The sequence below is a fragment of the Electrophorus electricus genome, chromosome 23, assembly GCF_041902795.1.
Source record: "Electrophorus electricus isolate QZ-2024a chromosome 23, ASM4190279v1, whole genome shotgun sequence".
Classification (NCBI taxonomy): Eukaryota; Metazoa; Chordata; class Actinopteri; order Gymnotiformes; family Gymnotidae; genus Electrophorus; species Electrophorus electricus.
In genome coordinates, this window is record NC_137519.1 from 6,455,001 (window position 1) to 6,482,500 (window position 27,500).

The following is a 27,500-nucleotide window of genomic DNA, read 5'->3' on the forward strand; positions in this document are numbered from 1 at the left end:
TCAGCAGTACTACATCAGTGTGTTTTGTTTGTGTTCTCATTGTCTCTTGCTCTTGTCCTCACTTTAAACTGCACTCACTCTGTGTCACTGGCAACTTCTACTAGATTACAGTGAACTCATGCTGAGTCACATTTGGCTAAGACATAAGACAACTACAGCATTTTTTAGATATATTTCAATTTAAGAGTTTTCAAGTGTTTAAGGTATTTTTGGAATCTTTTATTTTTTTTTACATGTTTTTCCATAAATCACTGCGTTTAATTTTTAAATCCACTGTGTTTATGTTTACATACATATTATTGGCAGTTGGAAGTTTTAATCAACCACTGCTGTTCTTGGAAAAAAAAAGAAAAAAAAGCAATATTTGTAAAGCAACCTTGAGTTTGAGAAAGGTGCTATATAAATGTAACTAATAATAATAATAATAATAATAATAATAATAATAATAATAATAACCTCTGTTAGCCTCTTTCATGGGTGACCTGGTTTTGACGAAAGAGCAAGTGTTACGTTTTTTATTAGACTCTTACTGTGACAGGATGCAGGCGTGAGTCTCAAAACAACCAAACAACCAAACAAAGACACAAAAGTCTTTTAATGGCAAAAATTTAAGTAAAAGAATAAAAGTAAAAGTAAAAATAAGAGGACCATTTAAATGCTAAAGCCTTTACACATTGACCATCATCCACATAGTCAATCATAACTGGTAATAAAACCTAGTAAATAAACAGTAAATTACTTAGTAAATAAAAACTGGAAACAGAAGGAATATTCACAGGGATGGAAATGAGGAACAGGTGAAGCTGGAGACACACTAATGAGTAATAAAGGGGGACATGGCAACATGTGAGGAAAGGAGTGTAAACACAACACACACGGTGACACGTTAACCGAGGACAACAACACATCAAACATGGCGAGAGGCATCACATGGATGAGGGCGTAAAGGAGGGGTCTATACTGTAACTGCACTTATAAGTAATGTTCATGCAGACACTTAGGAACACAATAAAGCCTGATATGTAATTGTATAAACATGCACAAAATATACTGACATTACTTGCCCTTTTTAAAAACAGGTCATTCATGAAAGGGCCCACTGGAAACGTGGCACAACTTCCCTGAGAACAAGACAAGTGACACAAGACAAGTCTTGTCGCCCAGCTTCTGATTATATACAACTGACTTTAAAAGAACTGGAAGTCTGTTTGTTCAGCTATGATTTACTCAGTTTATGTGTTACAGGTGTTTATGGAAAGGACAGCTGCTGGAGTGTAACTTACGTCACCCAGAGCATCTGTGCTCTGATTGGTTCATCAGTGGACATACACGGTTACTACACCTTCCCGGATCAGCAGCCCACCCCCCAACCTGCCTGGTACGCCAGACTCCACCCACAGGTCAAAGAGCTGAGTCATGCTGATGACCGAGTGGAGGTTTTCAGTCACAGAGCTAATGTGAACACACTAAGCCTGAAACATCTCACAGAGAGTGACTCAGCAGAATATCTCCTCCGATTTAAAGCCCCCTACATGATACACACAGAGAGCTCTGCTGGTGTTTCTCTCTCTGTCATAGGTAAGATAAGTCTTCTGTGTCTGGCAGTGTCACATGGTTCACCATCTGTGTGTTGAGCCCTGAAGACACTTATGAGAGTCTCCCATACAGGCCTGAAGGTGAATGTGGACTCTCCAGCAGTCCCAGGATCAGAGGGACAGACAGTAACACTGAGCTGCAGCTCCACCTGCACGCTGCCCAACAACCCCACCTACATCTGGTACAAGAACGGACAGCCTGTATATAACCAGAACACTAATGGACTGTATGTGTATGACTATAGTGATGCAGGCAGTTACTCCTGTGCTGTAAGAGGATATGAGGAGCTCCGCTCTCCTGCTGTCTGTAAGATCCTCACATCTATTAGATTCTGGAAAAAACATTTGTTTGTTTGAGTGTTGTTTGTTTGTTTTTGCTGCTGGTTCTGCCTACATGTTTATAAGTAGCTGGGAAGCACCTTTCACTGTTGAGGGCTCTATACATTTGTGGGCACTGGCTAGCTGGTTCAGCAGTACTACATCAGTGTGTTTTGTTTGTGTTCTCATTGTCTCTTGCTCTTGTCCTCACTTTAAACTGCACTCACTCTGTGTCACTGGCAACTTCTACTAGATTACAGTGAACTCATGCTGAGTCACATATGGCTAAGACATAAGACAACTACAGCATTTTTAGATATATTTCAATTTAAGAGTTTTCAGTGTTTAAGGTATTTTTGGAATTTTTTTTTTTTTCGTTTTTCCATAAATCACTGCGTTTAATTTTTAAGTCCACTGTGTTTATGTTTACATACATATTATTGGCAGTTGGAAGTTTTAATCAACCACTGCTGTTCTTGGAAAAAAAAAGAAAAAAAAAAAGCAATATTTGTAAAGCAACCTTGAGTTTGAGAAAGGTGCTATATAAATGCAACTAATAATAATAATAATAATAATAATAATAATAATAATAATAATAACCTCTGTTGGCCTCTTTCATGGGTGACCTGGTTTTGACCAAAGAGCAAGTGTTACATTTTTTATTAGACTCTTACTGTGACAAGATGCAGGCGTGAGTCTCAAAACAACCAAACAACCAAACAAAGACACAAAAGTCTTTTAATGGCAAAAATTAAAGTAAAAGAATAAAAGTAAAAGTAAAAATAAGAGGACCATTTAAATGCTAAAGCCTTTACACATTGACCATCATCCACATAATAAATCATAACTGGTAATAAAACCTAATAAATAAACAGTAAATTACTTAGTAAATAAAAACTGGAAACAGAAGGAATATTCACAGGGATGGAAATGAGGAACAGGTGAAGCTGGAGACACACTAATGAGTAATAAAGGGGGACATGGCAACATGTGAGGAAAGGAGTGTAAACACAACACACACGGTGACACGTTAACCGAGGACAACAACACATCAAACATGGCGAGAGGCATCACATGGATGAGGGCGTAAAGGAGGGGTCTATACTGTAACTGCACTTATAAGTAGTGTTCATGCAGACACTTAGGAACACAATAAAGCCTGATATGTAATTGTATAAACATGCACAAAATATACTGACATTACTTGCCCTTTTTAAAAACAGGTCATTCATGAAAGGGCCCACTGGAAACTTGGCACAACTTCCCTGAGAACAAGACAAGTGACACAAGACAAGTCTTGTCGCCCAGCTTCTGATTATATACAACTGACTTTAAAAGAACTGGAAGTCTGTTTGTTCAGCTATGATTTACTCAGTTTATGTGTTACAGGTGTTTATGGAAAGGACAGCTGCTGGAGTGTAACTTACGTCACCCAGAGCATCTGTGCTCTGATTGGTTCATCAGTGGACATACACGGTTACTACACCTTCCCGGATCAGCAGCCCACCCCCCAACCTGCCTGGTACGCCAGACTCCACCCACAGGTCAAAGAGCTGAGTCATGCTGATGACCGAGTGGAGGTTTTCAGTCACAGAGCTAATGTGAACACACTAAGCCTGAAACATCTCACAGAGAGTGACTCAGCAGAATATCTCCTCCGATTTAAAGCCCCCTACATGATACACACAGAGAGCTCTGCTGGTGTGTCTCTCTCTGTCACAGGTAAGATAAGTCTTCTGTGTCTGGCAGTGTCACATGGTTCACCATCTGTGTGTTGAGCCCTGAAGACACTTATGAGAGTCTCCCATACAGGCCTGAAGGTGAATGTGGACTCTCCAGCAGTCCCAGGATCAGAGGGACAGACAGTAACACTGAGCTGCAGCTCCACCTGCACGCTGCCCAACAACCCCACCTACATCTGGTACAAGAATGGACAGCCTGTATATAACCAGAACACTAATGGACTGTATGTGTATGACTATAGTGATGCAGGCAGTTACTCCTGTGCTGTAAGAGGATATGAGGAGCTCCGCTCTCCTGCTGTCTGTAAGATCCTCACATCTATTAGATTCTGGAAAAAACATTTGTTTGTTTGAGTGTTGTTTGTTTGTTTTTGCTGCTGGTTCTGCCTACATGTTTATAAGTAGCTGGGAAGCACCTTTCACTGTTGAGGGCTCTATACATTTCTGGGCACTGGCTAGCTGGTTCAGCAGTACTACATCAGTGTGTTTTGTTTGTGTTCTCATTGTCTCTTGCTCTTGTCCTCACTTTAAACTGCACTCACTCTGTGTCACTGGCAACTTCTACTAGATTACAGTGAACTCATGCTGAGTCACATATGGCTAAGACATAAGACAACTACAGCATTTTTAGACATATTTCAATTTAAAAGTTGCCAGTGTTTAAGGTATTTTTGGAGTCTATTTTGTTGTTTTTTGTTTGTTTTTTAAATGTTTGCCCATAATTCACGTTTAATATTTAAATCTACTGGGTTTATGTTTAAATCCATGTTGTTATACTCAGTGCTAAGTCATTACACTGTGGCTATGCAACTGTTTTATTCATTTTACTGATAGTCTTACAAATATTCTTTTTACAGTTATTGTGTTCATTCAGGTTATATACTGAATGTTACTGTTTTCGTAAATATTTCTATAGTTGACTGATATTGGCTACTTTCAAACATGAACACTTAAAATAAAAAAAGATTAAGTGTATTAATTTTCATTCCTGCTCTCCTGTTCAGACCCTCCCAGAGTCCCGTCTGTTACTGATCGTGTGTCTGGTGACGCGGTGACACTGCTGTGCTACAGTGACTCCAACCCCATCAGTAATTACTCCTGGTACAAGAAGACAGGAAGTGATGTCTTACTGTTAGGAAATGGCACCAATTTAACTATAGCTACAGGAACAAGTGGACGTTTCTACTGTGTGGTGCAGAATCAATTTGGGTCATCTAACTCATCAGAATGGTCATTTACTTCAGGTACAGTCTGGGTTGAATTCACTGCCTTATTGTCTACATGGTGATTAAAGAAAGTGAGACAACTATCCTGCACTTCCAGTGTCAGTTTGATGAGATCATACAGCAAGACTTCTGTGACTGTTCACACGTCTGTGTAACATGCTGCCCTCTCCTTCCTGATGCAGGGAACCCAGCTGGGACATACGCAGCTTCTGGAGTCACTGTGGGTTTGTTTCTGACTCTCATTGCTGTCTGTCTATGGATGAGGTAAGAAGCTGAAGCCGCTTTTATATGACACACCCTGCCAATGCTGTAGGCTGTTTACTGCTCAGTCCAGAGAGTCTTTGCTCTGATATTTACAGTATAGGGTCACAAAGTACCATCAGGTCACTGTACAAAAGAGCAAAGAAAATAAACAATGACAATTAGACTGAAGTAAAAAAACAAAACAAAACAACAACAAGAACAAATTGAAGATGCAATAAAATTTCAAAACATGAGATATGTTATTCTGTAATTGTTAAAAAAAGAGAAAAATAGAGTTGCAAAGGCATAGTAATTACATCACTCAGACAGCAAGCTGGTGGTTGGAAGAAAATATCAGTCAGGCAATCAACTAGGCTGAGAGGAGGCAGCCTGTATGAGAGGACTGGATGAGCAGAAAATTGCATATAATGCATACAGCAGTGAAACTGGAGACCATGCTGTCTAGTAATTTTGCCAAGGTGGAGAATTATTAATAAAAAGTAGAGGACCAAGTATTCAGGCCTTGAGAACACCATGAGATAGGATTGATGGGTATGACTAACCCACCAAAGAAGGTAAATTGCTGTCCGTCAGTGACATATGATTTAAACCACATAAGTATCATGCCAGTGATGTCAACCAGGTTTTAACACAAATCATTTTAACTGGAGTTTGATTAACACAGAAGCTATTGAGCCTGTTGATGTTATTACTGTGGTTCACCACCAGGGGGCGAACCACAGCTGTCAGCAGCAGGAGTGAGGAGACCAGCGCAAAAGTGAGTTTGAAGAAGAGTCGACAGAGGATTGAGATTTCGGTCCAACTCAAAATCCCTGCAAAGTTTTCCATAAAGGGTCCAATGACCAAAGTAACAGAGTTAAGCCTGTATTTTGATTATTAATTACATAAATCATTAATCACCATGTCCCAATTCTCTTTTTCAGCATGATTCTACTCCTGTAAATGATAACGTTTCAGCCTTGGACATGCCCTCTGACCCCACAAATGACGACGTTCACTACTCCAACATTAATTTCACACGCTGCCACACACAGGAAGTATCTCTCTACTCTACTGTCCAACTAATAATGGCTCTTAGTCAAGAAGAGGAAGTCGAGTATGCCAGAGTGAATTTCTCTGCCTGGTAGGCAATGCAAATGGTTTAGTTAACCATATTTCTGTCACACTTAGACACACCTTCACACATACACATGCACTCACAAAAACATGCATGCACACTAATGCTGATGAGATACCCCTCCCTCTAAAAATAAATAAAACTAAAAATCTTGACAGAGGCCAAAACTATTTTAATAGTTATAGAAAATGCTTATACCTATTGGCCAGCTATTTTAAATCCTAAAATTTTACATGCTTTATTCAATTTTAAAATTTGGTTTCATGTTAAGACTTAAAAAATTTAAAAAATAATTACTGCAGTGTATAGGTTAAGTAAACTCAAAGATGAAGAATTCACTGTTTTGGAAAGCATGCATCAGTAAAACAATTGTTCGAAACATCAGTTTGTTAAATAAAATGTCTCTCAATATATCAAAACCACAAAATTGCACTTTTTGGAAGGAAATGTCTAGTTGTCCTTTTAGCTAAAAGATTGTGCTATTCAAACAGGATTTACTCCTCTCCACTCCCATCACACATGGCTTACCTTGGGCTTGATTTTATTGTCTTTACACATGCATCCACTAGTTACAATTTTTCCAGAAATAGAACTATATTAAAAATAAACTTTAAATAGCATTCCTTAATTTTGGTCACACTTTATTTTGAGTAGTCCTTTGGAGATAACTTATAAACTCTCAAACTCTCTGAAGTGGCAGTAATGAATCATCTAAAACATTCAAGTTAATATCTTTATTGTCACGTTACAGCCCCGCCCCATCTTCAAACGTCTTGGTGTGTGTGTGTGTGTGTGTGTGTGTGTGTTCGTCTGCGTTGCCACGCCCTTTTGTGTCGTCCACCTGTTCTGTATTAGGTGTAATCCTCTTGTGTGTGTATGTGTGCATATGTCTCCTGTGTTGTAGTACGTGTTGTTGGTGTTTGAAAGGTGTTTACTCAGCTGTGCAGTGTTAGATGTGTCGTCTGTGCGTTAATAAAAACGTATGTTTGAACGTGCCCCTTCTCTGCATCCTGTTAAGCCTTGAAGCGTGCCCCACAGCGAGAAGCAGTTGCAGTTAACTGTGCTTTCACCAAGGTTTTGTTTTAGTTGTGTATTCATGCACATTGAAGCACATCTACACTTAGATCTAATTAGCAGTAGCCTAACACTGACCCATAACCGCACATTTTTCACTCTGGAAAGGCATCAACATTTAAAACTTATTAAATAAACCTGTTTGGAGAATTCCACAAAACCTTTCCACAAAAATGTGCCTCACAGAAGGTTTACAAGCCACTTTGTAAGCAACTTTGTCCTTTTCTTAGTACAGGGAAACAAGTTAAAATTATTTGTGCTAATTGGCCATTCACTAACGACCACACACTAGACAGAGATTAGGTTAAAAACAATATAATTTTCCTGAAGAGTTACAGTAAATGATTTTTTATTTTAGATTATGTTCTTTGTGTTTTAAAATTTTGCAGCAAGGACGAAACCCACATCTACAGCACAATCTCAAGAACATGAGAAGAAAATCCTCCACCAACCATCAATCTCCAGTCCTGCGTGAAAATGAGAAAAGTGCCAGCAGTCTTCCACCTCCTCCAAACACATATGAAATTGGTACAAACTAAATTTAAAATCTTGCTGGTGATTTTGATTTATTTTAGGGATCAGTCAGGCAGGGTATTATTACCAACTGGACCAAGATACACATTATAAAATGTTTATGACATTATATTATGTATCATTTATTACATTTAGCCACAGATTGCTTACCACTGCAAGAAGGATGGTTAGAAACTCTGCATGTTATATACATATACAAACATGTCATAAACATGTATTTCATGTCATAGACATGTAGAATAATAATGATACACCAGCCCACAGTAACAGGACAGACTTTAATTCACTTCACTGCATTCAAGGATCTCGGTTCTCTTTGTAATATTACCACACATGAAGATGTTCTCTGCAGTGCAGTGACCAGTGTCCAGTGACCACTGTACATACACAGTACTGCATAATTCACTGTCCATGACATTATGATGATGTTTCCCTACCATTGTTTCATTCTCATTGATTAGTTTTTAGTACAATATGGTATCTTGAGAGGTGACTGGCTAGAATGAATGTCCTTGAAGGTTTTAATTTTAATTATTTATTCAGACAAATATTTTTAACACAGCATTCCCAGGTCACAGAGTAACATTCCCAGGTCCCAGGTCACAGAGCAGGGGGTCTAATAGCCTTCATTCTTGAATCCTGTACAACAAGTGACTGTTCCACTTATAGTTGTTGGGTAGCTGAACACTGTACTTTAAATTCAGAACGAGAGATCTAAATCGTCCTTTCGCCCAGTCGGCCCTGGAAACAGAACTCAGCACAGATGTAATGGCACGATCTACTCACTGGGTGGCAGCAGCGATGTGATAAGACCCTCAAAGCCGATTGTGCAGAGCGTGCCCCATATGGATAAGATTTAACATTTGCTTGTTTATATTACAGTACATTTTCCATGTCTACTCTGTATTTGCACCGAAGGCAAAGTTACATTATGCCTGAAATATTTCTGTTACATTTATCACAAAAGGCTTCACACTTCTTGCACTCAGTAAATGATTTAAAAATTGTAAAAATGACTTTTGTGGAATTCATTCTTTATTCTTGTTGGCTCCTTATCTGGTTCGCCAGCATGTTGCTTGCCCCAGAGCCATGATGATGTTTCCTCCAGACAATTAGTCGTCACTCCTAACATCTGAGTTACTGTTAAGAACTTTAGCCAAATATTTAGCAATTTTAGTCAGAATGAGACTACCAGAGCCCAGACTAAGAGCAAACGTGGCGGCTGACTTCCTGACTACAGAAAACACCTGCATTCATGTAAAAGGAAGTGCATCTCACCATCTGATTATCTATCAAAAGGTACTTACATGATGGACCGCCAGAGTCCATCTTTGCACATTATAGTTCCCTAATTTACCTCATACCTGGACATGCCTAATAATCTATTCTCTCGTTCTGCCGAGATACACCAACCCCTAAATCTCATGTTGTTACTGAGCCTCAACCCGTCTCAGCTGCCATGGCTCCTCCCACCACCCCCTGACGCCCCCTGCTGTAGCCCACCACACCTCCACACCAGCCAACTACTTCTCCGTTGCGCTTGATGGACGTTCTCATGCGGGATGGGTTTCGGACACGCGCATGCCGTCGTGATCAGACTTGGACTTCTAGAAAACTGGTCTAGAAATTGATTGCTCATTTCTTTATTTTTCTTATTTATTTGTTTTCTCTCTCTCACTCACTACTTACTTCACTCTTTACTGTTTATATTGTTACTATTGTAGTGTCTGTTACTGGTCAGAGGAGGACGGGCCCCCCTTTGAGTCTTAGTTCCTTTCAAAGATTCTTCCTCGTGCTCTAGGGAGTTTTTCAAATTATGAATTTGGATTTCTTTTTCCATTTTGATTTGATGAAGCAATGATTTCATACAAGGTAATGTAAGCCTACAAAATTTGTAAATTGCAAGGCAAACTTGGCCAACTGAATATTTGCTGTCTAACACTGAAGCTTGAATATTTCTACAGTTAACCAGGCTTGAATATCTCTACAGTTAACCAGGTCTTCCTTGCACTTGGTCTGCTTGGCTTACCACACATTATTGGCTTTCAAAGTTTTCTTCCAGTATATCATATAACAAATTGCACATTCTTGTTTATGTGTATAAGGTTGTATAAGGTTTCTTCTTCAGTGTCCAGACTGTCCTATTTCAACCATTGTATTTATTTCATCTACATTGTTCAGGTTTTAGACACAGGAGGATGTTTCCAGTATAGTTTATTCATATAAAGTATGAGCAACATCTGTTTACCGCATTTCTCCACCAAAACACCCGAACCGCCACCACTGCCAAAAAAATACCTGCAGCTCGTCTTACACCTCTCTCTCTCTCTCTCTCTCTCTCTCTCTCTCTCTCTCTCTCTCTAGCATGACCTTGGCTTCCAGTAGCTGCACACATCAGATTTAAAACCTTGATGTTCGCCAAAAGAGCCAAAAATGGACCAGCCCCTCCATACATGAGGTCAATGGTCAAACCCCGATCCGTAACTCGAGTACTTTGAACCTGAAGTATGGATCGGCTTGAAAAATCAAACTTCCAATCTCATGGAAGACAAGCATGGAGTCTATTTTCTGTCCTGGCTCCCAGATGGTGGAATGAACTTCCACTTGCTGTCTGGACAGCAGAGTCATTGTCTGAGATAGAACTCATGTATTTTGTACTTCTAGGCATTAGCACTGATCCCTATATTTCTATTCTAGTTCAGTATGCTAGTTTATTGGTATATTGGACTTTAATCTACTCTACTGGCTAGGATGTATTCTAGGGGTAAATGACAAAGCACTTTTGTAAGTCGATCTGGATAAGAGTGTCTGCTAAATACCATAAATGTAAATATAAATGCAAATGACCTGTTTACTGGACGTATGGATATATCTAGTAAAAGTGATCAGACATCCAAGTTCAGACACACACACAGACACTCACCAAATCAAAAAGTACTTTCATCTTTGGCATGAAAATGAATCCCTGTGGATAAACACAAAATGTAACACTCTCAAGAAAAATGTTATAAATAACAACGGCAATGCTGGCATATTTTCATTTTAATGGCAAAATATTATTATTGTATAAACACATAAATGTGGCAGTTTCTTAGTTATGGATGAGGGCAGGTCAAATTACATCTGTGGTATTAATTTCAAATGAAAAGTTAATTTACAGTAACTGAGTATCTCAATTAATTGAAATCTTCGCCATCTAAGACAGCTGAAAGTACAAAGAATAGTCTCTTCTACATAGCTCTAACTGATGCTTCTTAGCTCATCTTTCTTAATGAAGTCTGTCAATTCTATATAAGAGGCAGACAGTTTACTTAATTAGTAATATAACCTGATATCACCCCCCTGTGGATGAAAAGGTGACGTGAAGAAGCTGCTGCTTGTGCTGTTGCTTCAGATTGAGGAGGCCAACAACAGGCTGTGTAAACATTTTTTGTATAATTCCACCCATAATGTTACATCTTATTTTAACAGAAATCATTCAAGAAAAATAAAACATAGTATATTTCATTTATTTAATTAGTCCTTAAATTATATTGATAGAACAATATGTATGCATTCTTAAATATGTAGGCAAAATAGGTCAGTTTGGCCAGTAAGCTAAGTGTTTATTGTTGATGCGGAGAAACTTTGGAACAGCACTGTGCAGGCTTTCTGTACTTTGTTAGCTAGCTAGCTATAGTGAGTGGTAGATTCACCATTATTTGACATCCCGAATGCCCTCTGAAGCTGAAACTGAACGAGGTGAGAAGCAAACTAAGTGTGCGCAAAGCCTTCACTTTAAAGCTTTCAGAGGATGCCTCCTATGTCCTACAACACGCACTTCTACTACTCACAGATAATAAACCCACTATTCCAATATTCTGCTTGCACCCCTGCAGGATCAGGTTGTCGGCTATGAGGGAGAGATCTATTTGAGATGAAGTGGTCTAAGAACAGAGCAAGAGAACTGGAGTTCATGCTGGTGAGAGAGTTTGAGACAGAGAGGGGGGGTAATGAGTAAAGCAAGATATCCTGAAAGAAAAAAACAACTTACAATGTACTCAGATGACAACACTGTGTGTGTGTGTGTGTGTGTGTGTGTGTGTGTGTGTGTGTGTGTGTGTGTGTGTGTGTGTGTGTTCAAGCACACGTACAGAATTACATCTAAGTTAGTAAACTAATACGAGGCTTGTCCACGTGTGCATGTCTGTATAATGTTTACAGGTGTATGATTTTCCCACGACCTCTGTGAGCTGTGTTTATTACCCATTCCTGCACTGTAAATCTCACAGTTTCATGTTTACATAATTCTGGCTCCTAATACTGATTTATGGTGTGACAGGAAATAGAGCACATCGTGCACAGAGCGCTGAGTCTCTTCAGGGCCGATGGGACAGGAATGGCGGATTACATGCTGGAGTTGCCAGGTGACGGACTGAAGATCTCAGACATCTGGGTTAACACTTCCTGGCTCCAACAGGCCTGGTTCAACCCACTATGGGTTTAGTACAAGAAGATTTTGGGAAGGACTTCGGTCAAAGGTTTGGTTAAAGGTTCGCAAATGCTTGGTGACAGTTAGGTAGGAATGAGTAAGGGTTTGGTAGAGGCCTATAAGGCTTTGGTAGAGATCTATAAGGGTTTGGTAGAGACCTATAAGGGTTTGGTAGGTGCCTGTAAGGCTTTGGTAGAGTCCTGTAAGGGTTTGGTAGGTGCCTGTGGTGTAAACGCTTATCAGCTAATATTACTAATGAATAGACTAAAGCTATTCATCTTTCCAATATCTCTATTATGTCACATTTGAGACACAACACATTTAATAACACATCAAACGTACAGTGTAGCTACAAGTGTTTTTTATAAACATTTATAAACTACATTTCAATTGAAATAGCAATTTTTTAAAATAAATGTTATTCTAAAACTGCATCAGTGATATAAACAATTTCATTAAAATACAACATCAGATTAAGTACACATATAGTATATCTGGAATTTTACACTTATGATAAGGAGTAATGCTACTCTTCCACATGTGTAATAATGTAAGCACACAGGTAAAGAACTGCAAAAATGTATCATTCTATTTAAAATAAAACACCACAGGAAGTAACAGCAAGGTTAGAAAGGCACTTTGAAGTTCTTTAAGAAATCAAATAATCTAAATATTAAGACACATATTATGCTGATTACAGTCTGATGGAGTCTGATGGAGTGGTTGAAATGTGTGACAGTGGGTGATGTTATAGGTGGAAGTGTTGGAGTGTGATGGTAGGTGATGTTATATGTGGAGTGGTTGGAGTGTGATAGTGGGTGATGTTATATCTTGAGGAGTTGGGGTCTGATGGTGGGTGATGTTATATCTGGAGGGGTTGGAGTCTGATGGTGGGTCATGTTATATCTGGAGAGGTTGGAGTCTGATGGTGGGTGATGTTATATCTGGACAGGTTGGAGTCTGATGGTGGGTGATGTTATATCTGGAGCGGTTGGAGTCTGATGGTGGGTGATGTTATATCTGGAGAGGTTGGAGTCTGATGGTGGGTGATGTTATATCTGGAAGTGTTGGAGTCTGAAGGTGGGTGAAGCTTTTCTCAGGTTCTTGGACTGTGCTGTAGATTGGAGTTTAGTCCTTGCTGGGCAATTTCACAAGACTAAGGTCATGTTATCCCCTGAGCAAATGTACTAACTCATGTAGCTTTACATGGATAAAAAAAAACTGCATTCAGCACAAAAAACCCCCAACATATTTTCAAGACTTTAATTTTGAATAAAAAGTTTATGCTTACCATCTAAAGCCACATTAGGACATGTCAAGTTTTAAATGGGCAGCAGGAGTTCCTCAAATACTTTTGTTTTGATCAAATTCACAATGTCAGTTATTTTTACAGACTGCTGCCTCATCAATATTCTGGCACCTTTTACCTAAACTGACCAGTAGAAATAACACCAGGTTACTCTAATCCCATGGGAACAGCCATCAGTGGCGGATATAGAAAGTTTTACATGAGTTGGCAATGGAGTGGCAGAGAATATTAGGAGGGTGGAATGTATGGGGACTACAGATAAGTGAGTGAGGAATTTAGACCAAATTCAAGTCTCCTGTTTTATAAAGCACTAGACTGATAACAATATTTCATACAGCAGTAATGTTTTGTAGTTCTGATCAGTAAAAGCTACATGACAGCAATGTATAAAATGAGTAGCCATTATCATCTCTGTAATTTATATTGCAATTTCATATCCTGTACGAATTTATCATAAATATTACAAAAATTACAAAAATATTACAAAATATTACAAAGGTCTTGCAGTAAAGGATATATGACAGGAAGAATAATCCCAGTATTTAAAGCAAGCATTTACCAGTACAGTATAGACCATACTCACCTCATGAGAAAATAAAAATTCAGACTGAAAATCAAAATTACACCACTTTCAAATGCAACAATACAAACATACTTTATATATAGAATTATTTAAAGATGGATAATAACATTATTTGCTGTTGTTTTCAGATAATTTATGTTATTTGCTAAAGAAGAACTTATGAAAAGGGCTGTAATTATATTTATTTATTCAGTTGACTTTATTATATTATTTGCTTCAGAAATAACTTACACTCCATGTGTAACAGTGATACAGACATAATGAACTATGCCATTTGCATAGCCTACTGTGGGGAGACTTTTGTTTTGGTGATGTTCACTGTGGCGTACTCTACTTCCTCTCCTTGAATAAGAGCCTTTGGCAGTTGAACAGTGGAATAGAGCACTTCCTGTGTGTGGGAGTGTGTGAAATGAACACTGGAGTAGTGAACTTCATCCTGATCATCTGAAGATACTGTGGAGTCACAGGTCTTAGCCAGGGCTGAGATATTATCATATACAGGAGCAGAGTCATGCTTTAGGAGAGAGAGAGAGAGAGAGAGAGAGAGAGAGAGAGAGAGAGAGAGAGAGAGAGAGAGAGAGAGAGAGAGAGAGAGAGAATGAAAAGGTTTCTCTGGAAGTAACAATAATCAACATAAGCACTAATGCTGGCTGCACAGTCCACTATGACATGAGACCCATTAAGAACAACTGCAGTGATCTGTTGAGTCCCTCATTTAAACTCACATTTGTGCTGGTCTCCTCACTCCTTCTGCTGACAGCTGCAGATCCCCTCCTGGTGGAGAACCACAGTAATAACATCACCAGCATCACACTCAATTCTCCTGCATTAATCTAAGCCCTCTACAGTTACTACAGTCTGGGGAAAGTGAATTTAACCCTGTTGATACTGTGTGACCCTATATTGTAAACATCAGAGCAAAGACTCTCTGGACTGAGCAGGAAACAGCCTACAGCATTGGCAGGGTGTGTAATATCAATGTGGCTTCAGCTTCTTACCTCATCCATAGACAGACAGCAATGAGAGTCAGAAAGAAAACCACAGTGACTCCAGAAGCTGCGTATGTCCCAGCTGGGTTCCCTGCATCAGGAAGTAGAGGGCAGCATGTTACACAGACGTGTGAACATTCTCGCGATAGAGAGGTGAAAACAAACCAGAACAGATGCTCTATGAAACTGCTCATTAGTGTGCTAGTAACATTTCTTTCTTTAACCACTGTAGCCATTGAATTCGACCCATAATGTACCTGTTGGAACTGAATATTCTGACGAGTCCATTGATCCAAATTGGTTCTGAGCTGTGCAAAAGAAAAGTCCAACTGCTCCTGTAGCCAAAGTTAAATTGGTGCTGTTTCCCAACAGTATAACACCACTTCCTGTCTTCTTGTACCAGGAGTAATTACTGATGGGGTTGGAGTCACTGTAGCACAGCAGTGTCACCGAGTCACCAGACACATGTTCAGTAACAGACGGAACTCTGGGAGGGTCTGAGTAGGAGAACAGGAATTAAAATAAATACACTTAAAATGTCATTTAACTTATTATATTCATAACACAAGAGGATAACACAAAGCAAACTGCAACTACATAACACATCCAGAAGGGTGGTGGTGGAGTTGTGCTGTCCTAGCTGGTTGTGAGCGGTGCAGTAGTAGAGTCCACTGTGCTGGGAGCTGATGTTGGAGATGCTGTAATTCTGGCCTGTTGGCAGCAGTGTGTCTGCAGCTGCTCTCTGCTTAAACCAGGAGTAGGTGAGAACAGGAGGGTTTGCCTCACTGCTGCAGGTCAGAGTCACTGAATCTCCTTCCACTCTCTCTCCAGAGGAAACCACCAATGCTCTGGTGTTTCTAGGGGGATCTGAAAACAAACACTCAGTGTTAAAACTAAAGCTCAACTCTAAATCCAAACAAACTTAATATCTGTAACTTTATATATACATATATATTAATGGCCCTATTTTTCGGGTGTTTATCAACTATCCTGATAAGTGTCATCTGTGTCATGAACTCGGGTCACCTTCCTAATGTGCAGATCGCCATACACCTACCTGGAAACTCACCAGCTTCTGATTCACACTCTATTCAACACACACGATCCAGTTCTCCTGAATGATCACCTGTCCTACCTCTGCCCCGCCTTCCACCCTCTCTCCTCCAATCACCTTCCTCCCTTTCTCCTCCAATCAGCTTCCTCCCTCTCTCCTACAATGATGTTCCTCCCTCCCTCATCCAATCATCTTCCTTCCTCAGCTCTTCATATACCATTGGAAGGTTGCTGGTTCAAGCCCCACCACTGCCAGGCTTCAACTGTTGGGCCCCTGAGCAAAACCTTTAATCCTCAATTGCTCACGTTGTACTCAGTCATAATTGTAAGTTGCTTTGGATAAAAGCGTCAGCTAAATGTAAAATGAAAGAACATTCGACTATTCCGACTTGCTTTGTTGCAGCCGCACTGTTTACCTTTGTAGCTCATTTTCGTGTTTAGACTGCCGCTATTTGATCTCTCAGTGTCCTCAGGTTTTGTCTGCGTTACACTCTCTCTCTGTAGGGGGGCTTCTACTCTCTACAATTGTCCGTGTTTTTCGATGCAGCCTGTCTGTGTTTAATTAATGTCAGGGGTTTTATAGCATCAACTGTCATTCAGAACTCTGGTAATTCTCTATTTTATATTGATATCGAAGTGCTCATTGTCAGACTTATTTTACAGTGGGCATGTGTTACTAAATGGTGCTGAACCCAGTTTGAGTCAGTTGTAGTTGCTTCCAAAATTAAAGTCGCTTAATGTATTGGCTGTTTTTTCTAGCCTCTTTATAACACTAGACACTCTGACAGTGTTGTGACCTGTGCAGGGTATTTAAATATATAAACACAGCACATATACTGTGCATCCATACATATATACTTCACATGTACAGTATTAATCATACCTTATATGTATTTATATGTTACATTTAAAACATGTTGAATATGTTGTTTCATTAGGGTATAAACTGCACCTACATAACACAACCAGAAGGGTGGTGGTGGAGTTGTGCTGTCCCAGCTGGTTGTGAGCGGTGCAGTAGTAGAGTCCACTGTGCTGGGAGCTGATGTTGGTGATGCTGTAATTCTGGCCTGTTGGCAGCAGTGTGTCTGCAGCTGCTCTCTGCTTAAACCAGGAGTAGGTGAGAACAGGAGGGTTTGCCTCACTGCTGCAGGTCAGAGTCACTGAATCTCCCTCCACTCTCTCTCCAGAGGAAACCATCAATGCTCTGGTGTTTCTAGGGGCATCTGAACACAAACACACACTGTTAACATTAAAACTAAACTCTCATACACAGTCTGGTTAAGAGATTCTTATACATTCAGAAGTTATAGTTGATAACTATGAAACTACAACAGATAGCATCATCACCATCATGAGCTGTAGTAGTAAGTATTGATTGTAGTGATGTTTCTGGTTTATGATTAACTGACTTTATTAAATGCATCAAGACATCATGATTTTCATATGTAAATTCTCCACTCACACACAGGAGGAGAGCGGAGGTTCTCATTGCCTTCAGTAGCACAGCTATAACTGACTGCATCCCTAACTGCAGATACAGAGCAGGAGACAGATGTGCAGTGAGACACACGCTGTCCGTTCTTGTACCAGATGTAGGTGGGGTTGTAGGGCAGAGTGCAGGTGGAGCTGCAGCTCAGTGTTACTGTCTGTCCCTCTGATCCTGGGACTGCTGGAGAGTCCACATTCACCTTCAGGCCTGTATGGGAGACTCTCATAAGTGTCTTCAGGGCTCAACACACAGATGGTGAACCATGTGACACTGCCAGACACAGAAGACTTATCTTACCTGTGACAGAGAGAGACACACCAGCAGAGCTGTCTGTGTGTATCATGTAGGGGGCTTTAAATCGGAGGAGATATTCTGCTGAGTCACTCTCTGTGAGATGTTTCAGTCTTAGTGTGTTCACATTAGCTCTGTGACTGAAAATCTCCAATCGGTCATCAGCATGACTCAGCTCTTTGACCTGTAGGTGGAGTCTGGCGTACCAGGCAGGTTGGGGGGTGGGCTGCTGATCCGGGAAGGTGTAGTAACCGTGTATGTCCACTGATGAACCAATCAGAGCACAGATGCTCTGGGTGACGTAAGTTACACTCCAGCAGCTGTCCTTTCCATAAACACCTGTAACACATAAACTGAGTAAATCATAGCTGGACAAACAGACTACCAGTTCTTTTAAAGTCAGTTGTATATAATCAGAAGCTGGGAGACAAGACTTGTCTTGTGTCACTTGTCTTGTTCTCAGGGTAGTTGTGCCAAGTTTCCAGTGGGCCCTTTCATGAATGACCTGTTTTTAAAAAGGGCAAGTAATGTCAGTATATTTTGTGCATATTTATACAATTACATAGCAGGTTTTATTGTGTTCCTAAGTGTCTGCATGAACACTACTTATAAGTGCAGTTACAGTATAGACCCCTCCTTTACGCCCTCATCCATGTGATGCCTCTCGCCATGTTTGATGTGTTGTTGTCCTCGGTTAACGTGTCACCGTGTGTGTTGTGTTTACACTCCTTTCCTCACATGTTGCCATGTCCCCCTTTATTACTCATTAGTGTGTCTCCAGCTTCACCTGTTCCTCATTTCCATCCCTGTGAATATTCCTTCTGTTTCCAGTTTTTATTTACTAAGTAATTTACTGTTTATTTACTAGGTTTTATTACCAGTTATGATTGACTATGTGGATGATGGTCAATGTGTAAAGGCTTTAGCATTTAAATGGTCCTCTTATTTTTACTTTTACTTTTATTCTTTTACTTTAATTTTTGCCATTAAAAGACTTTTGTGTCTTTGTTTGGTTGTTTTGAGACTCACGCCTGCATCCTGTCACAGTAAGAGTCTAATAAAAAATGTAACACTTGCTCTTTCATCAAAACCAGGTCACCCATGAAAGAGGCCAACAGAGGTTATTATTATTATTATTATTATTATTATTATTATTATTATTATTATTATTATTATTAGTTACATTTATATAGCACCTTTCTCAAACTCAAGGTTGCTTTACAAATATTGCTTTTTTTTCTTTTTTTTTCCAAGAACAGCAGTGGTTGATTAAAACTTCCAACTGCCAATAATATGTATGTAAACATAAACACAGTGGACTTAAAAATTAAACGCAGTGATTTATGGAAAAACATGTAAAAAAAAATAAAAGATTCCAAAAATACCTTAAACACTTGAAAACTCTTAAATTGAAATATATCTAAAAATGCTGTAGTTGTCTTAAGTCTTAGCCATATGTGACTCAGCATGAGTTCACTGTAATCTAGTAGAAGTTGCCAGTGACACAGAGTGAGTGCAGTTTAAAGTGAGGACAAGAGCAAGAGACAATGAGAACACAAACAAAACACACTGATGTAGTACTGCTGAACCAGCTAGCCAGTGCCCACAAATGTATAGAGCCCTCAACAGTGAAAGGTGCTTCCCAGCTACTTATAAACATGTAGGCAGAACCAGCAGCAAAAAACAGCAAAAACAAACAACAATCAAACAAACTTTTTATCTCATAGAAGCTGCTAGTGAGATGCTGACAGAGTGATGAGAGTTTAAAGTGAGGATCTTACAGACAGCAGGAGAGCGGAGCTCCTCATATCCTCTTATAGCACAGGAGTAGCTGCCTGCATCCTCACTACTGTCATACATATACAGTCCATTAGTGTTCTGGTTATATACAGGCTGTCCATTCCTGTACCAGATGTAGGTGGGGTTGTTGGGCAGCGTGCAGGTGGAGCTGCAGTTCAGTTTGATGCTCCCTCTATATGTGATTGACATTGTAACCTTCAGATCTGCAAATAATTTTAATAAAGAAGCTTTGGTTTTAATTTTATAAATAGCATATTTTTATAGTTAACTAGTCTTATTTGATTACCTGTGACAGACAGAGATACTCCCGGATCACCAGTGTATTGACCCCAAGGACCATCAGTGTGGAATCTGAACCTGTATGTGTGAGCGTCACTCTCTCTCAGGTGAGTGATTGTCATACTACAGTCATTCTGGGAGCTCTGTCTATACTGCACTCTCCCCTCATACTCCTCTTCCTCTCTCACATCCACAGGTTCAACACCAACCTGCTGCTCCGTAATGAACCAGAATGATTTTGTGACCTTCTGGTTATTAGGGTAGGTATAGTAACAGTGCAGGTCCACAGATGAGCCAATCAGAGAGCAGATTGTCTGGCTATAGTAAGTCACACTCCAGCATCTCCAATTATCTGCAGAAACACCTGAAACAGAAACACTAAATGAAAAACAACTGAAACACATCAGTGTTATAGCAATAATACTCTGAAACCAGTACCAGTCAGCAATGTACCACATGAGTGTTTCCTCTAATTAGATACTGTTAGTGAGACAACGAGAATGCAGTTTAAAGTAAGGCCCAGAATTCATAAGTATTTGCCTAAGCAGTATTTATAAGAGCATGTACAGTATAATTATCTTATAAAAGTGTGTTACTAACAACTGCTCTTTGATCAAAACCAGGTCACCCATGAAAGAGGCCAGTAGAGGTTGACTAAATGTACACAGGGAACAGGATTGTAGTACAGTCAGTCAGCTGGCCTAAGAGAACAGTAGCAATACCAGCAGTGATACATTATAGCTAACTGACTGTGAAATGTTAGGTACAGATATACAGTAGATGTACTTAATAAAGTGATCATTTAGTGTGTAAATAAAACACACATACATGATTGAAATATACTTACCGACACCTGCAAAACAGAAACTAAAATATATCAGCAATTAAGTAGCATCAAGGTCTCCCAGCCATTGTTAATCTAACAGTAGATGCTAGTGAGTTTCTGACAGAGTGATGAGAGTTTAAAGTGAGGATCTTACAGACAGCAGGAGAGCGGAGCTCCTCATATCCTCTTACAGCACAGGAGTAGCTGCCTGCATCCTCACTACTGCCATACACATACAGTCCATTAGTGTTCTGGTTGTGTCCATTCCTGTACCAGATGTAGGTGGGGTTGTTGGGCAACGTGCAGGTGGAGCTGCAGCGCAGTGTGGTTCTATATGTGTTTGACCTCGTAACCTTCAGATCTGCAAGTCATTTTAATTAAGCTTTGGTGTTATTTTATAGCATATTTTTATAGGGGGTTATAAAAATAATGGGTTAACTAGTCTTATGTGATGACCTGTGACAGACAGAGATGCTCCAGGTTCACCAGTGTATTGACAGTATTAGTAATATTAGTAATGAAAATGTTAGCTTTTAATATTCATATTAGCTTTTAAACCAAGCCCAATAAATGCATAGGAAATATGCATAAGATTTATCAGTCATATATATACTCACTGAGCTCTATTTTAGAAACACCTGCTTTAGGTAAGTGTACAGTCAGAGACTATGTATAACCCATCTGTGGTGATGCACAGTTGGTCTTAACCATCTTCATTATCAGTGGTTATTTTCTGACTGCAGAACCAGATGGATAGTGAACCAGTCTCAACTCAGCAATGACAATGACACATGTAAACCAGTAACACAGCTGTGTCTGATAAACTTGTACAAACGCAGCTCAATCATAACTACGTTTATGTCCATCAGTATTCAGTATTAGTCTGACTAAGATCCAACTGCAAGACACGTTTGCTTAGTAAGTTCAGACTATGCTGCTGTGAGTGTAGATGGTACAGTGAAGGGACTGGTGTTTGCTCAGCTCTTGTAAATAGTTCTGTCCAGTTTCTTACATGTACACTATTGTAAATGTAATCAGTATCACTGCTCTGTTTCTGAGTGTATCAGTAACAGAGAATCAGGTGAATTATCTCAGCATGAAATATCACACACTCTCATGTCAGATCTGACCAGACTGGACTGGAATGGATTAAAGTGACTGACTAATTAAAAATGTAATAATATCCATATAAAAAGAATAACACACATGTGGCATGCAAATATGTAGTTTAAGATGGATTGTCCTAATTTGGCAAATATTGAATAATACTGAACTTCTGTATTAGTATTGAGATTTCTTGCATACTTTGTGTGTGTGTGTGTGTGTGTGTGTGTGTGTGTGTGTGTGTGAGAGAGAGAGAGAGAGAGAGAGAGAGAGAGAGAGAGAGAGAGAGAGTGTGTGTGTGTGTTGTGTGAGAGAGAGAGTGTGTGTGTGTTCTATGTTTTATGTTTGTATTACCTGTAACAGTTAGAGTAACTCCAAATGAAGCAGATATCCATTTATTCCTCCATGTTCTAAATCTGAAGTTATAAACTCCAGAGTCACTTACTTTCACGTTGTTCATTGTCAGTGTACAGTTATTCCACCGTGTGCTTACAGACACTCGTCCTAAGTATTGAGGGTCTTTACTCAGGTCTTGTGGTTCTCCATCAGATCTCTGGACCTGATACCACTCTCTCGGTCTGTCACTGGAGGAACTAGATGTATATTTGCAGGGGATTTTTACTGTAGATCCAATAAGAGCACAGAGGCTCCGAGAGGAGAGAGTTACACTCTGCTGAGACTGAGCTCCTGAAACACACACACACACACACACACACCAGGATTATAGGGGTGAGTTTACACTCTTATCAATATCTCTTATCTTTATCTGAGTGTGACTGTCATGGTGCTGATGACGCTGATGATGATGATGATGATGTTGAATTTAATGATATGTTAATAGAAAACTGCGCAAACACACATTGGCATTAAAACCACAAACAGGACTCTGCAGTTTTGAAACATACAAAGCAGTGCACTTTTGCAACATAAACTAACAGATACTGGCGATGGAGGCATGCAATTTAAAGGTGCAAGGAGGTGGATTTAGTAACAAATCTTAAATCCATTGTGATCTTTATGTATTTAATATTTTCTCATTTTTCATGAAGTGATTTTTTTACAAGACTCAATTCTAAAGTAAGTTTTAGAGAAAGATAAAATGGTGGCTTAAAATGGCCATGTTAATTTGTAGAGATCCACTTAATGCACCTTTAACTCTCACAGGCTCAAAGAGAAATATGAATACAGATTTGACAAAAAGGTTTACCTGCCAGTAACATGAGCAGTACTGCTACTGAAATATTTCCTCCCATTACAAGTATCACAGTATTCCCCTTTGGACAAAATATATTTTAGTTTAGTTTTTATTTTTAATATGTACTGTATTAATATGCAATTAATATATTCTTCAAAGGTCTGGCATCTGTAACACAAAGTATGCTTCGTCCTCTGCTAAGACTAGAATGATGTTACTGTTACAAATTTGTAAGAATTAGGGTTCATTTTAAGGTGAGCACTAGAGCTGGGGTTCATTTTAAGGTAAAGGTTAGAATCAGGGTTCATTTTAATGTCAGGACTAATATCAGGATTCACTTTTGTACTCTTTCTTACAACTTTATTCAAGCAGAATCTAATGACATCTCTCTCACTTGTAATTCCCTGCAGGGTTTTGTGAGATCACGCTCACATCTCTTGGCATGCAGTCTGTCACTCCCTTCTACCCTGTTCATCACTGGTCAGTGTGTGACCACAAGACTACTGCTGACAGGACATTATTGCAATGGCTCATTCTCAGCACAGCAGTTACACAGGCATGAAAGAGGCATGGAAGTGGTATCAGAATCAGAATCAGAATTTTGTATTCACCAAGGACAAAGTGTACATGGAACCTTTGTTAGTGCAGGTGTTTAAGATTAAGTACAATTAGATAAATAGAAAAGATAATAGAAAAGATAATATTTAGTTATAAAAACTAAATATAAACTATATATACACTGTGTGTAACCTGTATATACATAACTATATATAAACTATATATCCTATACATAAACTATGTCTAAACATAAAAGACAAGTGTGCAAACGGCAGCAAGTAAAGTGTGTGCAGTGTGAGATAAGTACAAATGAGGTACAGAAGTACTGGGGTGCTGAGGTACATAAATACAGTGTGTCCAGGTATGGTAGAGGCATGGCGGTACCGTGGTAGAGCATGTTGTGATGTGATGAGTGTATCAAGCACAGCTGTGTTGCTGGGGTTTTTACATATGTCAGTGTCATAGTAATAGAACACTGTGGAGGAGCTGCGATGGTGAACCTGTGAGATGGTGAACGTGTGAGATAGTGAAACTAGGAGATGGTGAACATGTGAGATGGTGAAGCTGTGAAATGGTGAAGATGTAAGATGGTGAACATGTGAGATCAACCTGTGAGATGATGGTGTGAGATGGTGAACTTGCAAGATGCTAAAACTGCCAAACTGTGTATGCCTGCCTCAGTAACAGAGACACTGGATTATTCTATACTGTTACACAATTAATGACAAAATCCAGAAATCACAAGCTTTTTAAACAGCCTAATTATAAATGCAGAGTACTTGAATGTAATATTGGTTAAAAACAGACAAGCATACTTACAAGCTGTTGTCCGTCATGTGGTTGCAGGGGAATTAAAATATCTGATCAGACCTCCTGAATTCTCAGGGGGACGTCACTGGTTTCCTTCCTCATTATTTAAATAAACAGAAGGAAAGTTCTGTTTCATAATGATTCAGAGGAACCTATAAAAAAAACAGTAAATATAAGCCAAACTTCTCAATACAGGCAACAAAGGTCTGTGTTTGGTGTCAGAAACCGTCCATTAGATGGAGAGACCATGAGGTTGACCGTGAGGGACGTCCAACCTGAGATCCCCTAAACACACGCCCACACAGATAGATAGATAGATAGAGAGAGAGAGAGAGAGAGAGAGAGAGAGAGAGAGAGAGAGAGAGAGAGAGGATTTGGGTGATAACTTACACTTGCATATACTGACACAAACACATGCACATTCATTCACTGGTGTGTAAACAGAGAGTATAACTAGGCTTGCGTGTAAGTGTGTAAGCAGCATGTGGGCAAAACAATTTTCAGTGTGCCCGGAAGTCATTTCATTGTAACAGGAAGACAGATATTTAACATGTGTTCAGCACGCTCATCAATATGAGGTGAAAAAGTTAATATCATCATGTCGGCGTCTAATTCTGATTCTGAAGTAATATCCTTGCAGTTCCACCAACATTTTGTACAAATCATAATATCGCTGTTGATCATGCCCATGGTCCAATTTAACATGGGATCATATTACTCTGTGTTTGGATCTGGGATTTTATTAGCACGGAAGCGTTTCACTTTTTGGAATTGCTCTATGGATGTGACACAGACAACATATTGATGTCCCACCACTAGAAAACACTTCATTACCTAATGAGAATTTTAAGCAAAATTTGGAATACATTCCCAGTGTATCTAGCAAGAACTATTTTAGGATTTTTAATGTTCAAATGTTCCAAAGTTAACTGAATTAGAAATGATAAGATTATACGCCATGTAGCCTGCTGGTAACGACATGGCTATGTCATGCCATTAGGCTATAGGTGAGCTTCTCAGTATCTTCCAATCAGCCTACAGTATGTGAGAAAATATTCAAAACAGATATCTTGCCATCATTTATTAGAATAACCTCCCGATATCAATAACATTCGTTCTGAATATTTACCAAAATAACGTAGCACATAATATTATTATTTCTAATATTAGCTATGTCCGGTCATTAACCCTCAATTTTAAATTTTCCATAACTGATCAGGAGTGCTTATACCATAAGGACATATAATTTATTTACAATTAAACAAATGTCAGTCCTCTCTACATCTTATTTTCATGAGCGTGTTGTACACATGCTAAATATCTGCCTTCCTGTTACAATGAAATGACTTCCGGGCGCATTGAAAATTGTTTTACGCACATGCTGCTACACACATACACGCAAGCCTAGTTAAACTCTGTTTGCACACCAGTGAATGAATGTGCATGCGTGTGTATATACAAGTGTAAGTTATCATGTCCAAATGTAAGTAGTAGATAATTTATGTGAAAATGTTTCATAATTATGTGCAAGTGTTTCAAAGGTATGCACACGTAGTGTGTGTGTATGCAATTGTTTCACTGATTTCACCCTAAACGGCCCCGCATAACTTCATCCTCATCCTGGATCACTCTTAATGTAGGAGGCATGTAGAGGTCTTCTGTTATTATAACAATTAGGACATGGTGGGACAGAAGAAAGTCATACATGTATAAATACAAACACTGTGGATTTTTAAGATCAAAATTCCGCTTTGATGTAACTGTTGTAAAAAATAAAAAAGATTACCACTAGAGGGCGGGCCTGACGAAGTAACTTCTTTTCTGTGGCAGTAATCATAAGTGACACCTTCAGCACTGCACTTATATACTACAGAGAAACTCTAATTTGTAATATTAATTTGCAATAAGAAAAAGACAAACAAACAATGTTGCCTTCAACATCTGTCACCAATTTTTATTTGCATGGCAAAAGTACTCCTCAATATTCAGTCTACCATTCTGTCTGTCTGTCCTTGGGAGAGTTGGTCAAATGGCATGACTCAGTAATGGCCTTCACTGGGTGGACTCTCAGTGCCAACAATCAGCACTTTTACCCAGCCATCACATGTCATCCTCCTCCCTCACCCTCACCATCTCCATCCTCTCCAGCTCTACTTTTTGTATTCCTCTCTTTCACTCTTCTTGTTCATCTCTATTCTTCTCTCACTTTCTACTTCTCTCTCTCTCTCTCTCTCTCTCTCTCTCTCTCTCTCTCTCTCTCTCTCTCTTTCTGTTCCTCTCTGTGTGCACCTCTCAGGGCCTCATTAACCAACCTGGTTCAACTCCACGGGTTTCTGTAGAGACATGGAATCATGGGAAACTAATTCAATCTGCTACCTCAAACGTGCAGGCAAGGCAGACACTCCTTCTGAGGTTTAGGAGAAGACTGACGGGCTTCTTTAAGGCCCCACTGTCTGCTGCCCTCCAGGCTGTCTGGAACATGCCACAGATCTGTCCGGATGCAGCAGCCCAGCTCGGATATGCTGAAACACTTCTCCGATCCTTTACGTGGCGCTGTAAGATTGTCCATTGTGTTTCATGAGGAGTACAAAAGGCTGCCTGAAAGGTCGTGAGGTTTGGTGCTCTCTAGTCCCCTGCAGTTTAGATCCAGGCCTTATTTAACACCCCTGGGACCTTCCATTGCATCTGAACATTATAACTGTATGATTACAGTGGTTCAGCCTTTATTCATTGGTTTTTCCCTCACATACATCACACTGGATGGCCCTAATGGGAGCACGCCAGCTGCAAATTTTGTGAAATACAGTATGTGCTAAATAAAATCCATCAAAACACGGCATATCATTAACTACCGCAGTACATCCGGGAAA

General features: G+C 39.5%; 2 protein-coding genes and 3 long non-coding RNA genes across 7 annotated transcripts in view; 3 read left to right on the forward strand and 2 right to left on the reverse strand.

The window, feature by feature from the left end:
* LOC145653205 (uncharacterized) overlaps positions 1 to 1,544 on the forward strand; it is a 7,662-nt gene extending 6,118 nt beyond the window's left edge. Inside the window, exon 4 of the long non-coding RNA XR_014119571.1 lies at positions 1,246 to 1,544. This is a non-coding gene — a long non-coding RNA (uncharacterized LOC145653205). The remainder of the gene's footprint in view (positions 1 to 1,245) is intronic.
* A 105-nt stretch (positions 1,545 to 1,649) lies between these two features.
* On the forward strand, positions 1,650 to 8,803 carry LOC118240431 (sialoadhesin-like). The gene is made up of 8 exons (XM_081706574.1): positions 1,650 to 1,902; positions 3,303 to 3,635; positions 3,726 to 3,959; positions 4,660 to 4,899; positions 5,064 to 5,145; positions 5,854 to 5,902; positions 6,069 to 6,268; positions 7,726 to 8,803. Exons 1-8 carry the CDS (start codon positions 1,650 to 1,652, stop codon positions 7,766 to 7,768), a joined length of 1,434 nt encoding a protein of 477 aa, XP_081562700.1. The 3' UTR covers positions 7,769 to 8,803.
* A 2,783-nt stretch (positions 8,804 to 11,586) lies between these two features.
* Positions 11,587 to 13,426, forward strand: LOC145653213 (uncharacterized). The gene is made up of 3 exons (XR_014119579.1): positions 11,587 to 11,831; positions 12,192 to 12,276; positions 13,294 to 13,426. It is a non-coding gene; the product is annotated as an uncharacterized LOC145653213 (long non-coding RNA).
* LOC118240434 (cell adhesion molecule CEACAM5-like) lies at positions 12,745 to 25,023 on the reverse strand. Of its 3 annotated transcripts, XM_081706286.1 has the most exons (14): positions 24,640 to 25,023; positions 23,275 to 23,341; positions 22,422 to 22,754; positions 21,118 to 21,324; positions 20,145 to 20,501; positions 19,840 to 20,061; positions 18,065 to 18,397; positions 17,741 to 17,974; positions 17,232 to 17,501; positions 15,820 to 16,089; positions 15,480 to 15,719; positions 15,232 to 15,313; positions 14,959 to 15,007; positions 12,745 to 14,747 (listed from the first exon to the last, which is right to left on the reverse strand). In XM_081706286.1, the coding sequence occupies exons 2-14, from the start codon at positions 23,318 to 23,320 to the stop codon at positions 14,517 to 14,519; spliced, it is 2,874 nt and encodes a 957-aa protein (XP_081562412.1). In that variant the 5' UTR covers positions 23,321 to 23,341; positions 24,640 to 25,023; the 3' UTR covers positions 12,745 to 14,516. The 3 variants fall into 3 exon arrangements, with proteins under 3 accessions (XP_081562412.1, XP_081562413.1, XP_081562414.1); XM_081706287.1 differs by lacking the exon at positions 23,275 to 23,341; XM_081706288.1 differs by lacking the exons at positions 19,840 to 20,061; positions 20,145 to 20,501 and having other exon boundaries at positions 12,746 to 14,747; positions 24,640 to 25,020.
* A 1,024-nt stretch (positions 25,024 to 26,047) lies between these two features.
* LOC145653214 (uncharacterized) overlaps positions 26,048 to 27,500 on the reverse strand; it is a 3,573-nt gene continuing 2,120 nt past the window's right edge. The window contains exon 3 of the long non-coding RNA XR_014119580.1: positions 26,048 to 26,288. This is a non-coding gene — a long non-coding RNA (uncharacterized LOC145653214). The remainder of the gene's footprint in view (positions 26,289 to 27,500) is intronic.